This window comes from Gymnogyps californianus, unplaced genomic scaffold (genome assembly GCF_018139145.2).
Source record: "Gymnogyps californianus isolate 813 unplaced genomic scaffold, ASM1813914v2 HiC_scaffold_102, whole genome shotgun sequence".
NCBI classification, from domain to species: domain Eukaryota; kingdom Metazoa; phylum Chordata; class Aves; order Accipitriformes; family Cathartidae; genus Gymnogyps; species Gymnogyps californianus.
In genome coordinates, this window is record NW_026113983.1 from 58,774 (window position 1) to 75,816 (window position 17,043).

At 40.4% G+C, this 17,043-nt stretch overlaps 1 protein-coding gene across 1 annotated transcript in view; it reads right to left on the reverse strand.

Moving 5' to 3' along the window:
• The window catches only part of LOC127027901 (phospholipid phosphatase 1-like), a 73,033-nt gene that overhangs the window by 5,212 nt on the left and 50,778 nt on the right, over positions 1-17,043 (reverse strand). Inside the window, exon 4 of the mRNA XM_050913764.1 lies at positions 13,065-13,122. Within this exon, the coding sequence (XP_050769721.1) occupies positions 13,065-13,122 (58 nt within the window). The remainder of the gene's footprint in view (positions 1-13,064; positions 13,123-17,043) is intronic.

Here is a 17,043-nt window from a genome sequence, read left to right on the forward strand (position 1 = left end):
TCTTTTAACAAAAGGTGTTTTAATGGTCTTGTATTAATACTACTTCTGGATTTACGAACAGTAGACCAGAACACTACCTGAGTGCCAGATGGAGCAGAGGTGGGTCCAAGGAGCACATGCTGGTAGCCTACAAAGAGCTGGCTGATTATTCAATACTGGCTGTTCTTTCTCCTTTCTCTATTCCCACTAAATTCTGCTGAAGACAGCTAAAAATACCTTGCTGTAATAAAGTTTTTTCCATGTAAGCATTTCTGGTAGTTGGCAAAGATGTACAGTCGTATTAGAAAGAAAATGTGTTATGCAACTGCAGATAGGTGGGAAACCAGGTTTACTTCTGAACAGAGAAAGAAGATGAGGCAAACCTCACAAAAAGCAAACTTGGAAAAATGCCAGCCCACAACACCAATAAAATAGTCTTTGAATCTCCCTTAAGCAGCATGTATTCAGGACAAATTTCTCATCTTCTTTCTGCCTGACAAAGCAGCAAACAAGAAACTTGGATTTAACATCTACATGAAAATTTAATTTCTGTATTAAAAGAGTAATCTCTAGTCATAGAGAAGATCTGGAGCTGCTTTATCACCTGCAGAATACATGCAGTTGGCTACAGGCTTTATTAATTCTAGGTGCTTCTTGCAGACTTGCACACCATCAACTCCAGTAGCTATACAGGAAATCCCCAAAGCCCTTCTTGCACCTTCTACCAGCAGATGGATTTATATTGTTCTAAAACTAGGTCTGAGAAGGGTGGGAAATCATACCACAGATAAGTTGTCAGTGACTGATCACTGCTGCGTTTAACCAGAAGAACAGCTGCTACTTCTGAAATTACAATTGGTTTTTCTGATATTGCTTGTTCAATTGAGAGTAATTTCTTATTAACCAGCTGCTGCAATGGCAAATTCCATGTTATTTTTAAGCAAGTAAATTCAAACTGACACTGCTTTTAATAGACTCAGGCAGTCATGCTCCCCCGCAAAGATTCTTCCTACTACCATGACTCGCTCTTAGAAAAACAACAGCAACATATCTGAGCTGAAACAGGTCAGTAGTACTACACAGGAAAATAAAGCAGCCAAAGAAGGGAAGGAGCTTTTGCCTTATAATTCCATTAAATATAAACCAAGGTTGATACCAGAAGTATGCCCAAAGAGTCCTTTATATAGCATTATATGCACAAATATAGAGATGTCCTGGTGTTACACTGCATTAATGCTTATTACTATTTTGACCCCGTTGACTAACAGAGGGCAATGACTTCAGACTGTTTACAGAACCCCTCCCTATATACGCAGCATGCCTCTGTTTTTTGAGCCTGATTTTGCTCCTCTTTGAAGTAATTTACAACACAGGCATAAAAAAAGGGAAACTGAACCAAATCCCTGCCTGTCTCCCCACCCGAGTCTCTTTACTAGAAAGGAATAAACTTTACAACTAAAACTTTTCATCTACAGAAGCAGCAGGAACTTTAGGAAACGTCATCTGGTTAGTAGTACCATAATGCCCCTTACCAGCATTTCACTTGTTGCTGAGAAATATATTTGTGAGCCTATGAACACAGTATGAGCATCCAGAGCTGTTCTGGTAGCAACGTGCTCCTATCAATGACAGTTATTTGACCATGCTATCTTCCCTCCTATCCTGTTTCTGAGCACCTGTCTGATCTTTCAGTAATATCATTCAGCTATGATCTATTTCTCTTCACTCCTCCATCCTCCTGTTTGTTCTTTCTTTTTAAAGTGCACAAATAGATTTCATAGCAACTTTCTTGTAATAGGATTAAATGATCTACAATTTTTCCCCCCCACTAGCTAATGCTTACTCTATAATACCTCAAGTTGCACCAGGGGAGGTTTAGATTGGATATTAGGAAAAATTTCTTCACCGAAAGGGTTGTCAAGCATTGGAACAGGCTGCCCAGGGAAGTGGTGGAGTCACCATCCCTGGAGGTATTTAGAAGATGTGTGGATGTGGTGCTTAGGGACATGGTTTAGTGGTGGACTTGGTAGTGTTAGGTTAATGGTTGGATTCGATGATCTTAAAGGTCTTTTCCAACCTAAATGATTCTATGATTCTATAATGAAAATATGTTCTCTATACCACACACATCCTGAACACAAGTTTCTTCTTAATCATCTGTGGTCTAGTACTTCATTTCTAAAAATACACACAGGAATGAAGAGAAACTCACAGCCACTTTGTGGCTTCTTGCAAGAAGCCACAGACATGAATGGAAGGGTCTCTGCAACTGGAGAATTATTTGCTACTCTTAACATTTCTAGCATAGCTTTCAAGTATTTGCTCTTCCACCAAAGCAGTATTAATATACCTATACACACACCTGCCTACCTAATTTTAAAGTACAGGGACTTCTATTTCCTAGACGGACTTCTGGAATTGTAACCATGCAGCTCCAAGAGAGTTTCCTTGAAAAGAGAAAGTTTTGGGTTTTTTTCCCCCACCCAGGAAGAGTTTTACTTATACCTATTGATTTGTTCTGTCACTGTCAAAAATCATTTTCTTTAATAGGATTTTATGTTTCTTGATATCAAAAGGCCTTGGTAATCTCATTTCCTACAGGTGTCCTATTCTGTCCTAAGGAACAGAAGAAGTTTCTCTTTGGAAATGTACCTATTTTCCCCCAGAGAGAGAATATGGTTTTCCTAGAGAGAACTCCCCCATGAGATGGGGGGATCAGAACACTGCTGAATTTGTCTGAGTACAAGAGGTCAGAGTCTGGAGGAGAAAGAAAGGTGCAGAAGGTCAGTTCTCTTATGAAATAAGCCTTTCTTTGAGAGACCATAGTAGTCGATACAAACTTTGGGAGAGAGCAAGTAAATAGGCTTAGCATGTACCTTTAGTGATGTCTAACTTTGGTTTCATGATATCTACCTGAGCATTAAGAAAAAGCCCTATGGGATTACTGGCTTGCTCTTTTAATGGGCACAAGATTCTACTGCAGTTATAATTAGTATCTGGATCCATTATTGGCTACAGTTAGAAAAGCTTATACTTCGAAGCAAGTCAGCTGACCCAAAAAGTCCCAAGAGCCACAAACAGTAGTCAGTGCTGCAGAAATCCACCATAAGGATTTTTCCCAAACCAAGAAGCTCTGAAATAGTAATGCATAAGCCACCTCAAGTGTGTACACATGTATGTGGTTGGCTTTGGGATTTCTGGAGTGGAGGGAGGGGATATGGAGGTAATGTGTTTTGGGTTTGTTTTGTTAATGAGGAAGGGGTGGAAGGAAGAAGGGAAAGCACAGGAGGCACCAGTGTTTGAAAGTCTTCAGACTTTCAAAAAATAAAAAGAACCAGCCTCAGAGTAATTAATATGGTAAAAGATGGGTCAAAAAATCTCCAGGAGACCTGGAGATAAGAATAAAGGTTGAGAATCCAGGCACATTTGTAGGATAAGAAAATTCCATTTCTATGGATATCTATGGATAAGAATGGAAGAGCTGAGACAGCACATTCACCCTGAATTCTTGCATAATGCTATGAAGCAACAGAAAGCGAATGTTTAGACAGATGGATGATCTGCCATCTCCCTGTTCCATTCCTGCTTAACAATGCAGTAATACAGACCAAGACACCCCTGCCCTGTTCGCACTAGGCAACAGGGGAGAAAAGAGGCCCCTTCACAGATCTTCCAAGCTTTCTACTTCTTCTGTGAAGGTTTGCAAAATAGCTCTTCCCTTTCTGCATGTTACAGGAAACTTTAGAGATTCCTTTGTATAAAAGCTATTATTCAAATAGCTTCGTATAAAAGCTATTAAACCATATTTCAGCTAGCACAAACCCTGGAATTTGCAGTTTAAGAAATCCAGGAAACCGAGTAAAAATTGCAATTCTCAGCACAAAACAATGGCCAACAGCTACAAGATGTGCTGAGAAATAGCATAACTATATCACACACATGAGCTTGTGTTTATGCAAATATTACATACAAGTACAACAGCTCACTTTATACCTGTAGCACTGTATATATGAATAAACACAGGGCTCTAGGCATCAACCAGCAAGACACTGCCTGCAAATCAGAAATCAATGTGCAGTCTGTCTGATGTAAAGCTTGATGTTAATATGGATAATGCCTATCTCCCATGTAATTTTAAACACAATAGGCTCACATCCAAACAGAAAACTGTATTAACAGCACCAGAGATGTAGCAGAATTCATATGTCACTCATGAGTTGGGGTTCTTAAAACCACAACACAGAGATTTATTTCACCTTTTTAATGAGATCTCCTCCTTTTCTTAAAAAAAATACATATTTATGATCCCTGATATATCTGCAATATTATCTGCTCTTTAGTTTTATTTTGAGTGGGCAGAAAACAAAGGAGAAAGAGGCAACATTTCAGAAATCATTTTTCCCCTTCCAGTGAATGAAAAGGATATAGGTCTGCAGTTACTTCAAGGTGGAGGCTTATCTGGGCTGCTGTTCAAAGGGATGTTCTATCCCTTTTACACTCTAACCATGTACTCCTGCTGACTCCCCTGTGCGAGCTCTGATGTTTGAATAGCCCTATGGTGAGCTGGTACAGGGAACTGATCCATTGGACAGATGAATTAAGGGGAAAAAATGGCCAGACTAGGGAGAAAAGGCAGAATATGTACTAGTCTGGTCTCTAAGATAGCTGCAGTCAAAAAGCAATTGATGTGCGAGAGCCGCCTCCTGTGCAATAGGAAAAAATCCTGTCTTACTAGGTTAATAGCAAAACTCTCAATTCACTATCAAAATACAATCAATCTATTCTGTACAGACATTTCCTACTGGACAAGTAATAGTTTCTGGGGTTTTTAATCCTCCAGCCTCAACTTGGCTGTACATTGCAGAAATAATTGTTTATTGACATCATTTTACCATAAAGCAGGATAAACAATATTTTATTCCACTATGAATGCTTACACTTGACCATTTTCTGATAAGGAAAAACCTAAATGTGTTCCTTCTACTTGAAGGAACACATTTTTCTGTTGTATCTACCAAGTTATAGAAACCTTCACTAGAAGAACATAAGCACTGCAAGGTATTGCTTTCAGCTCAGTCCTACAGGAGCCATTTCACAATAATCTCATCACTACTGACAGCCATAATTCCCAAGCACACTACAGAGAAGTTGTTTTGCTTTTTTTGCTTACTATTAAAAAGTCTAAATACCAATATTAAAAGAATACTAGGAGCACATACAAGTAGAAGCACAAGCGTCTTCATATTTCAGCCTCACAGCATGACCAGTTATCCTTTATTTTTTCCATCTCTGCTTCAAGTAAGATGCTTGGTACTGCCCAAAGCTACAGCCAAACAAAACATTTTCAGTAAGAAATGTCTTTTCATTAGGTTTTGAAGACTAGGTAGTCCTCAACTTTCATGTGGGCAGGAACACATTAGGGACTGTTCTGTAGCTCTAGTCAGTAGCATTTGGGAAAGTAAAGAAATATTGCCATGCAAACAGACATACCTAGAATACTATGTTAAAGGCTCCTAGGCTCTTATTTGGGTACTGTTTCACTCAACCTCCAATCGCAACATAAACAATTAAAGTAAGAGATTTCAAGAGCAAAGCTTGATTGGCACATTTAGGAGAATGAGTACAAAAAAGCAGCCTAAACCCTGCTTTCATTTGTGTTTAGCTTATGTCCTCTCTGCAAAAGGAGCAGGCTGTCAGCCCAGGTCACTGAAATACCAGTCGCCCTCCCATTCTCTTCTGTAATTCCCCATTTCCTTGGGCACACAAGATATTCTTTCCCAATGAACTGTGGGAGAGCTTGAGAGCAACTCAATTTACATTGTGCAGAGATTCATCATCCCCTTTCATCCCAAGTCGAAGCAACACAAACACGTTGCCATCCCCAGAATAGCAGGGCAGCTTGGCCGAGTTTCTGCAGCCCAGTTCCTCATCCCAGGTTAGGTGCAGGCAGGGAAGTGCCCAGGCCAGCTACAGCCAAGACTGTCTCCATTACAGCAACCTGATCCTCGGAGTTGCACTCATTTCTGCCAACTGCAACAGTTGCAGTGGGGTCATTCTAACTACTGAAGACAGGGAGCACACATTTAACATTTTAATTTATAATAGCTTTCAGACAGAAGTTTAAAAAAATAAGTCGAAGCAAAAAATTATGATTAACTGCAGTATCTCCCCCTCTAGGGGAAGAGTGCTAGTTTGGTTGCATGGACATTGCTAGAAGAGGTGTTCAATTACACTCATCCTCCCATTCTCCAAGACAAGATAAAATGGTTTTGTTGATACAGGAGAGATCATGCTAGCTGTTTAACTATGAAAGAAAAGGAGAAGCAGGGGGAGGGGATGACAGAGACTTTTTGGGATCCAGCATCTGTTATTAATTCACTGGGTTCCCACATACTGTTGCTGCTCAAACTCACTCTAGTTTCCACATGAAGCTGTTGTTGGCAAAAGTATCCCAGAGATAACAGCTCAGTCTGGACCCAAACTGACCCATCTAGCTCTGCCAAATCAATCTCAAAATACATTCTCCACCACAACTTCCTGGCCTGACAGTCTGCAAGGAGATTTTTCCATGGTTTCACTCATTCCATATACCGACAAGTTAGTAACTAGAAGAAACCAGAAGTCTAGCCTAGAAGTAGGCTGAAAACCCAGGCCTTAATCTGGTCCAGCTAGACACAACAGCTTTTTGACAAGTACATGGCAACATAACATTCAGTTAGAAGTACAGCAGTGATCTCTATGCTATAAGAATGATAAAAGTGATATACACTACTGCTTATTTAAGTAGGCAGACTAGATAAGCTATTTAACATTTCCTGAAATTACTCAAAACCCACACATTTCCTCTGTATTATCATTCTTTTAGAACTTGTTAGATAACTGTTTTATGAAACAGAATTAATGCATTCTTCTCCTTACCCTGCAAATGAGCAAACTTCCTTTCTCAATAGCAGGTGCCACAGTCTGAGTTGCAGTAGGCACTGTCCTCACTTCTGTTTTAATGCCAGATAGTCACATACAGCAAGCTACACAAGACCAGTTTGAATAGAGATTTTGCACATGAACACACTGACGATACAAACATGATAACAAAATGTAGATTCATTACAGTTTTCCATAAAAGGCTTTAAGCAGGGACTAGCTTAATGAAGCTGCTATCAATTATGGAAGTATATAAGTTGATATGGTATCAAAGACTCATTCCTTTTATTTAGATAACCTTTAAGCTTGACTGCTACATGCATGGAAGGTGAACATTGCTCATGCAAGGAACTTAAGAAAGGTAATATTAAGTAACTGTAAATGCTGGGGAGCAAAGGTTATTTGTGTCCTCCCAGAAAGACATGAGCCCAAATTACATACCAAGTATTTCCATTCCTGAAGTTAAAAGTTAAGTTCTGCTCTCCAATCCTGTCCCACAAACCAAAAGACAAACTAAGGAGAAATGTTCCAAATTCCCATATATGTGCTTGCTTAGACTATTCCTTTTGAACAGTTTATGTATGTCGCATGATATTCTTACATAATTTACATTTAGGAAGAACTAAAGAAACATGAATTTTCAATTTGGAATTTTAAACTTTTCAGCTTCTATCCTTCCTTCTGAACCAAATCACACATTTTCTTCTATATGTTCCTGAAGCAAGGAAATGAGAGACCATCTAGTTAAAATCCCTGCTTCCCGGGTAATGAAGCCCCCAGAATATGAATACATTGAAGTCACAACATCCCTAAGAGAAGAACTTAAAAAAAAACCAAAACCAAAAAAACCCCAAACCAACCAAAAAAAAACCACACCCCACCACACCACACCCATGCAGCAGCACCTACAGCTTACAGTTTTTGCCAACAACTTCCTTTACATTAAGTATAAAGCCTGAGCTGCCGGGTGTTTCCATGTACCCTGCCCTCACTATGAGGTGGGACATGCAGCACAGGAGTATGTTCAAAACTGCAGTTTTTTTCTCCCAATACAGTCAGAACTCTGAGACATGTGGAATTTCTCATGTTACCAAAGGTTTAAACAGTGCTTCCTGCAAAGTACTGCGCACCTGTAGCCAGCAGAAGTCACCACCGTTGATACATAGCACATTGCATGCCTGTCCCTGTACTTGCTTCCAGTTGGATCCCCTGCTAACCTCTCACACTAAACCATTCCTTGGTAAGGATCACAGATGACTGCAACAGAGATGTTTCTAAAGCCCACTCATGTATTGCCAAAAACAAGCACTTATAAGAGATTTTGTAAGAGAAACTACCTATTAAGTAAGAAAAAAACGTTTTAAATTACAAGACTTCAACTCAGGCTGCAGCATTTTGAGTTCTCTCAATACTGAAGAATCTTTTTTTCCAAAGATTTTTATATCAGTCTAATGTAGCTACAAGAAGAGCTTCCTCCTTAATTCAATCCTCATTCAAAGCATAAAGAATCAGTGACACCCCACTAAGTAGGAAATCAGACCCTGAAGGATTATTACTCTATAGACATCGCTGTAGCTGTTCACAAGTCAAAGCATCTAAAACATTTGAAAACACTGATGAACCACCTCACATTCATTTTTAATCCATCATGTGCAAGTGCACAGAACAGAAAATAAAGCTAAAATTTAACTTGTTTGTAATTCAGCAATTCTGCTTTAAGTAACTGAAGCTGCAGAAGTATTTCACTACTTTGCCTAGTATTTTGCAAGGTGGCTTGATTTAAGCCACATCATACTTCAAGCATCTCCCATTTCACAGTTGCAGTGTTTGTGCTGTCTGTGGCAGAGATCATTTCCCCTTTGATTTCCCCAAAACGTTCCCTCATTTTTGAAATGCATAACCTGACACAGTACACGTGTTCAGCAGGTAACATTTAAGGGTATGCTTTCTGCAGTATGCACACATGGCAGACTCCTCCAGTCTCTTCAGAAACCAGCATGCTAGTGTCTGGTTATGATTAATACTGCCTATGAGTAATGCCGCATGTTAATGATTCTGTCCTGCTCATGACTCAGTCTGCGGCTGGAGTAAGTGTGCAAAGAGGAGATGAAGCCAGCATCAGAGTTCAGTTAACGAACAGGTCATCAAGTGCCACTGGTTTGGTTTAGAGCCAGTGGCAGCACTCTGCCTTGACACATGGGAGAGTTAGAAAGTAGTTTTTTTTTAAAAAAAAAAAAACACATTCAATGCAAAGGTTGGTATGTAGTAATGCTGTGTTAATCAGCAAGGAAAAAACATCCTGTGCAGGAGTTAACCTTCTTCACATGTCCTTCTGAAGGCCTCCCAACAGTTTCAGGACAGAAGAAAGTAGAAGTCTAATCTCCACAAAGCCTCTTATTATTTGTACTGGGCGATAGCTCAGCCAGAGACAAGACAAAAAACTGGGGTGCAGGAATAGATGAAGAACACCTTCTCCTCCAGCCAGGGTTCTGGCTACTCATTAACAAGATTACTGAATAACAAACTGATCTCCAATAAATCACTTACTGTTTAACTCTCTTAACATGACATTTGTTAAAGACATTCGTACCCTTCCAGTTTAAAAGGGAGCTAATTTAAGTCATGCTGTCTCACAGTTACTACAGGACTGAATGAACACAAGGACAGTTTCTGTAGCAGCATGCAAAGCCACAGCAAGTTTTATTTCATTGCTGAACCAGGACTGACACAAGCTCTGTATATTTACAGCATTTCAAAGTGGCAGAGGATGGATTTGACTCCCGCTGTCCCACCTCTCCCCCATGCAGAAGGTTGCTAAGAGTGAAGCTCACACACAAAGCCCCAAGACAGATAAGGTTCATAGTTGCCTATATCTTAGCTCAGTAGTTCAGGAACTCTCCACACAAGCTCCTTTGCATGGATTAAAAAAAACCCAAAACAAAACCCCACACCAAAACCATGCCACAGTCAACTACAGAAAGCATTATTCAACCCACATAAAGAAGTTAGTATCTTGAAAATAAAAATTTCTTGACTTTCTTGCCAAAGGCTGCGTTTTTTTAAATCCTAGTAGGTTTAACAAACAAGGCGTAAAGTTCAAGCTGTTCAGCACAGCTTCTATTATATTATATTGAACTGTTTGAAACTAAAGATGGTCTCAGATTTACAGCAAGCAATGGGTGGGGGTGGGAGGGGCAGCCGGGGCATACCATAGATTTTAATTAATAGATGCCAGGTTTGAAAATAGCATCTCCTTTCTCAGTCTGTACCATCTGAGAAGTCCTCCTGATCACAACCATTGCCCCAGGCTGCAGCAAGCAGGATTCTCCTTACACATGCATGTGACAGAGGTAAAAGTTCAGAGATTCAGATCCCTGCCAAATGACTAATCCAGTGTGCTGGTTTTGGCTGGGATAGAGTTAATTTTCTTCACAGTAGCTACTATGGGGCTATGTTTTGGATTTGTGCTGGAAACAGTGTTGATAATGTTGTCCCAAAAATCAGGATTCTTTCACCCGGTGTGCAAAAAAGCCAATTAACACACAGAGTCAAGATATTTGTTTATTTCATGTCTGCACAGAGATGGGTGCTAGGTGGTAACTCCACAAAGCTAGCGCACCCGGTTAACACACGGTAAAGCATTTTATACCTTTCGAGCAACAGTTATCAGTACTTTTACAGTTTCGCTGAGTTACCCTCCTTCCTATTGGTTCTTGCAAGCCTCATCTCCACTTAAAGTCGCAGCATCCTCTTTTTTTTACTGCGCATGTTCTGTGAGGAAGGGGTTTCTGTTGGTAGGGGGCTCTCCCTACCTAAGGGCGGGTTTTCTAGTGCGTTAATTAGGATAGTTCACTCAAAGTTCAAGTAGCTCTTTGGTTGCCCCTGTGCTTATCTTGGTATTTCTTTACTCAGCTGACTTATGGTGTCATCTTGTTTCTCTTCTCAAGGTCACGCCTCGTTAACTAAGTAGAATCCTTTGTTTTTGTTTCTCACATATCTCCAACAATAATACAGGGATGTTTTAGTTATTGCTGAGCAGTGCTTACACAGAGTCAAGGCCTTTTCTGCTTCTCACACCATCCTGCCAGCAAGTAGGCTGGGGGTGCACAAGAGGTTGGGAGGGGACACAGCTGGGACAGCTGACCCCAACTGACCAAAGGGATATTCCAGACCATATGACATCATGTTCAGCATAAAAAGTTGGGGGAAGAAGAAGGAAGGGGGGGACATTCAGAGTGATGGCGTTTGTCTTCCCAAGTAACCGTTATGCATGATGGAGCCCTGCTTTCCTGGAGATGGCTGAACACCTGCCTGCTGATGGGAAGTAGTGAATGAATTCCTTGTTTTGCTTTGCTTGCATGCGCAGCTTTTGCTTTTCCTGTTAAACTGTCTTTATCTCAACCCATGAGTTTTCTCACTTTTACTCTTCCAATTCTCTCCCCCATCCCACTGGAGGGGGGAGTGAGCGAGCAGCTGTGTGGTGCTTAGTTGCCAGCTGAGGTTAAACCATGACAATCCAGTCAGTATAAATTATAAACCATACTCATTACCACACACCTAGTAAGTTTTCTCTTGTCTCTAAGTTTGTGCTTCTGAGAGGTGGCAGTATCACATTCTCACATCACTCAACAAAACTATGTGCAGAGAAGTTAGATCTGACAGGTATGGCTGAACGCAATGGAGCAAATCAGTATTAGGTTGCTGCATAGCAGTAATTAATCGCTTTGCTGTACTATGGAAATAGTGGTTTTGATCCATGGTTTTTGTTTTTGGAATCACATCACAAGTGAACCTATGTAATTTTGGAGACTGCCAGTCATAATGAGCAATTAAAGACACTTGACTTTTTTTTTTAAACAGCTGACAGATACGAAGTTGTGCTATACTGTAGTCAAACCCAGGATATAATACTTTTATGAACCCTTTGTATTTATAGTAGATAAAGACAGGTAAGAGAGGGGAGAGGAACTAAACAGATTTCACTATAAATAAACTGCAGTGATAGACCCAAACTGAACAATGAGCTTCTGAAAAAGCTCAGCTTCTCCAGACAAAAATCAAATTAAAGACCTATGCCATACTAAAGAGCCACCCTTTTGTGTATGTTGTTTCGGGGGGGGAGGGGGGGTGGTGGTGTGTGTAGTTCATTTTGAATAATCTGGATGTTACACTATTGCCAAAAGAGACAATAAAAAATTAAAAATGCAATCAAGATGGGAAGACAAATTGAATCTGAGCTCTGTGAAGATCCTGACGTGTATGTATTATGTTATTAATTTATACTGAGGACTAGAGCTTAATTTTACAACTGCATTAACAACAGAATTGCACAGAATTGTTTAATGCCTTCTGTGTTACAAATTAGCAGGGGGAGAACGACCAAATCAATCTTTTAGTGTTACAAAGCTTATTCTAGGAGTGAAGATAATTTGTCCTAGCCAACTTATAACAATTTGGACTGAAATGTATTAGGCTCCAATTGAAGCACTCAAATCCTCATATATAGTACTTATTAGTGAAATGATCTTCTCATTAGTATTTACTTCCACAGACAGATCTCTTTCCCCTTGCTTTCTGTGCCCTCCCTCCCTGCCCCCAAAAGACAGGAGAAAATTAAAAGCAATTTAAAATTCAAGTTGATCTGTTGTTTTGTGCTTATGGGCTCACCCATGTTTGATCAGGGTTTAAGTTTAGGTTTTTGGGTGGGTTTTGTGTTGGTTTTTTGGGGGTGTGTGTGTTTCTTTTTTGGTTGTTGGGTTTTTTGTGTATTTGGGGTTTTTTGATTTTTATTTTTTTTAAAGTAGGTTTTGCATGTTTTGTTAAGTGAGACATATCTTATTATTTTTTTTATTTATGGCTTGCAATACTTTTAATATAACCAAATTTAAGTAGCAGTGTATTTTCCAAACCCACTGTCAACAGGTTTGTTTGAGACAAGACACACAAGCCAACTACCATATTAAATATTTTTAGGCATCTTGAATATAATTCTGCTACTTCTTGTCCCAGTATCAGTGTCCTTATCTTACAAATCCACTTATCATCTCAGACAAACATCCTACAAAAGAAGCGTCCCTTGCACAAAGCAGCCAAGTAAATGTTTTAATTTTGTACTAGATAAATAACAGACTTTGTTGCCATGTAGATGGAAAGAGCATACTTACTGCTAGGAAGAGCATGCAGTACATGGAGAATGAAGAATGGCCAGAGTAAAATGATAGTCTGGAAGAGAAGAGAGTAGATGTTTCATTGTTTTTCATTTGCAACACTCAGTCTACAGTGATATTAAGTTATCTTACACAAGTGAACTGGTAAAATGCAAACATCCCTATGCTTTTTCTTCAAGGAGGCTACCTAGGCAAAACAGCAATCACTCATGTCTGACAACAGCTTTTGACAAACAGCACAGACTTCACTACTCAGCAGCTATCCTGTTTCAGCATTAAGTTGATCTCAACATCAGGTAGTAACTGCTAGTCCTTTAACTGAAGTTTGAACAGCAAGTGAACACATCCTCAAAGCTAGAAATAAAGTGTCCTTTAAAGCAGTATATTTGTTTCAACTTCTTGATAAATACCAGAACAAAATACTGTAAATATCAATTTTTAAAATTACTTGTCTGAAAGTCACAGTATGCATATGAGAATAAATGACACATTAATCACCCAAACTGATCAGTTGCATTTGGTCACCATCAAGAGGCAGTAGTTAATTACTCATATCTAGATGTTTATACCATGTATACATAGGTTTGTTAAATGTACCAATTCATACAGACCACTATCATCTATCATTGAAGGGTAGAGAGAAAGGCAGGAAGGCAGTTCATTAGCCAGCCAACCTCAAAAGATGACACCTCATCTAACACTTGTAGGAATAGCTTCATACTTGGATATCTGTGGTGGTTTGACCTTGGCTGGATGCCAGGTGCCCACCAAGCCGCTCTATCACTCCCCCTCCTCAACTGGACATGGGAGAGAAAATATAACGAAAGGCTCGTGGGTCGAGATAAAGGACAGGGAGAGATCACTCACCAATTACCACCATGGGCAAAACAGACTCGACTTGGGGAAATTAATTTAATTTATTACTAGTCAAATCAGAGTAATGAGAAATAAAACCAAATCTTAAAACACCTTCCCCCCACCCCTCCCTTCTTCCCAGGTTCAATTTTACTCCTGATTTTCTCTACCTCCTCCCCCCCCCCGAGTGGCACAGGGGGACGGGGAATGGGGGTTGCGGTTAGTTCATCACACGTTGTTTCTGCTGCTCCTTCCTCCTCAGGGGGAGGACTCCTCACACTCTTCCCCTGTTCCAGCATGGGGTCCCTCCCACGGGAGACAGTCCTCCATGAACTTCTCCAATGTGAGTCCTTCCCACGGGCTACAGTTCTTCACAAACTGCTCCAGCATGGGTCCCTTCCACGTGTCCTTTCCAGGGGGTGCAGTCCTTCAGGAACAGACTGCCCCAGCATGGGTCCCCCACAGGGTCACAAGTCCTGCCAGCAAAACCTGCTCCAGTGTGGGCTCCTCTCTCCACAGGTCCACAGGTCCTGCCAGGAGCCTGCTCCAGCATAGGCTTCCCACGGGGTCACAGCCTCCTTCAGGCGCATCCACCTGCTCCAGCGTAGGGTCCTCCATGGGCTGCAGGTGGATATCTGCTCCACCATTAACCTCCATGGGCTGCAGGGGGACAGCCTGCCTCACCATGGTCTTCACCAGGGGCTGCAGGGGAATCTCTGCTCCAGCGCCTGGAGCACTACCTCCCCCTCCTTCACTGACCTTGGTGTCTGCAGAGTTGTTCCTCTCACATATTCTCACTCCTCTCTTCCGCTGCAGTTGCTGTTGCGCAGCAGTTTTTTCCCCTTCTTAAATATGTTATCACAGAGGTGCTACCACCATCGCTGATGGGCTCGGCCTTGGCCAGTGACGGGTCCATCTTGGAGCCGGCTGGCATTGGCTCTATCAGACATAGGGGAAACTTCTAGTAGCTTCTCACAGAAGCCACCCCTGTAGCCCCCCCGCTACCAAAACCTTGCCATGCAAACCCAATACAATATCTCATTTAAAGAGTGGCACCATTGCCTTCAACTTTTAAAGGCTTCTAGCAGGTCCAGACTGAAGGGACTTGACAGTTGACACTGACAGTCCTGTGGACTCCTAGAACAGGAGTTCCCTGTGCAGGTGGTTTCTGCAAGGAGCTGAGAGGCAGAGGCTTAAAACAAATCCCACCCACCTCTTTGTCGAGAGGAGACAGCAAAATGGAAAGATGTTTCTGATTCAATCTTAAGTGGAGAGATGAAAAACTGTACTTAAACTATTTTTTTCTATTTTATGTGCAGAGCCTTGTAACTGTGCTGTTTCACAGGCTATCAGCCAGGTCACAGCCAGGCTTCTGGCCACGTAACACATAGAGTTTGGGATACACAAACAAAGCCAACTTAATAAAAAGTTTCATAGCTCTCCAGGCTGCCCTCTACCATATACAACAGGTATCACAGCACATCCCTATTTCAGTGTCTAAAGACAGGTAGAGAGCCTGGGTCCAGAGAAATTCCTGGTCAAGGGAAACGTTTCTACTCTTTGGACCGAGAATAATGAAGGCAGCTCTGATGTGCAGTAAGATAATTGGATTCAACATTCACCACTCAAATACCACAAAGGCAGCAATAAAGCAATCATCTTGTGCACAAGTGAAACTGCAAAACTTCTTAAATTAATTTGCATGCACAACATTAAGAAACTGCATCAGACACTGGAAAGAAAAAACCCACATAAGTTTCCTCTGTAGGTTTTAGAGTTCTTGGTTTATATTTGATTCCAAACACCGTCAATAGCTTTCAGTTTCAGAGATATTAAACAAGCAATCTGAAAAGAATAACAAGATGACTTTTGTGTGTGTATACACCCCCTCCCTGATATTTTTCAATTCAATTCTTAAATAGAAAAAACTGTATTGACAATGTGTTATCTTCAGATGTTTAAAATTCAAAAACATTAAGACTACACTTTTGCTAGACATCCCTTCTCCACTTTAGTACTCTAATTCTTCACCAGTTAAAGTCTCTGGGCAAAAGTCCACTATGAAAGCCAATACAATAAGAATTTTGAAGAGCTCTGTCCTTCCCGACAAACACATCATCTGAGCCATGAAAGCAAAGCATGCTGTTCTACAAAACAGAAGATACAGAATAAGGAATTCCTGGCTCCTAAGCCAATATTTTATCCACTGACTTTGGGGCTATTCCTGTTGTCCATAAGATGACATTTCCTACAATTCCTAAAGGCAACCTATTGCCAATTGGAGGAATTCAGAATGCTAACGAATGACAGAAGGAATAAATACAATTCTTTAAGTTCATTTTGGAATTCCTATACCATTTTAAAGGTGGTGTTGACTACCGGCATTCTTTGTTTTAGGCATACATTAGCCCAATGTAACATTAAGAATGCCTTGTTCCAAGTTGAAGACTACAAAATTTAAATGCATTCTCATCAGGCATAGATAAATATGTTGTACATGATTGAAAATGTTGTGCTTAGCACATGAAGTATTGCCAGAAATACAACTGGGACAAAGTATTGATCCAACTTGTACATTGTGCAATCCCAGTGAAATTTCTTTGGCAATACTGCTGTTTCTAGACTTCTTTAAAAACAAACAAACAAACAAAAAAACCCCACACACATTTAAAAAAAACTCTTAAGACTCCTTCAAACATTAAGTTTAATGATGGAAAAGTTTCCCGACAATTCCTCAGCATGCAAACAACATCTTCCCAAAGCCAGGAGAACATCCTAGCTATCAAACCAGCCAAGCGGCTGCACAGCTCAGGCTTCTTTGTGACCATACTGCAAGTGCTGGCTTGCCATGAGCCAGCATTTAATAAATAAATAAATAAATTTTTAATTAAAAAACCAACCAGTATTTACTAGTCTCAAGAATGCAGAAGAAAATACATTTATAAGTAAAATGGTACAGACAACTCCTACCTTTCACTAATAAAGGAAAGGCTAAATTATCCCAGTAGGAATTTGCACATCAGATTTCAGGACCGTATCTTTTTCAAATGAACATTAGAACAGTATCCAGTGAAACTGTAGTGTCATGAAAGAGTTGGCAAGTCTTATTTTGATTCTTTCC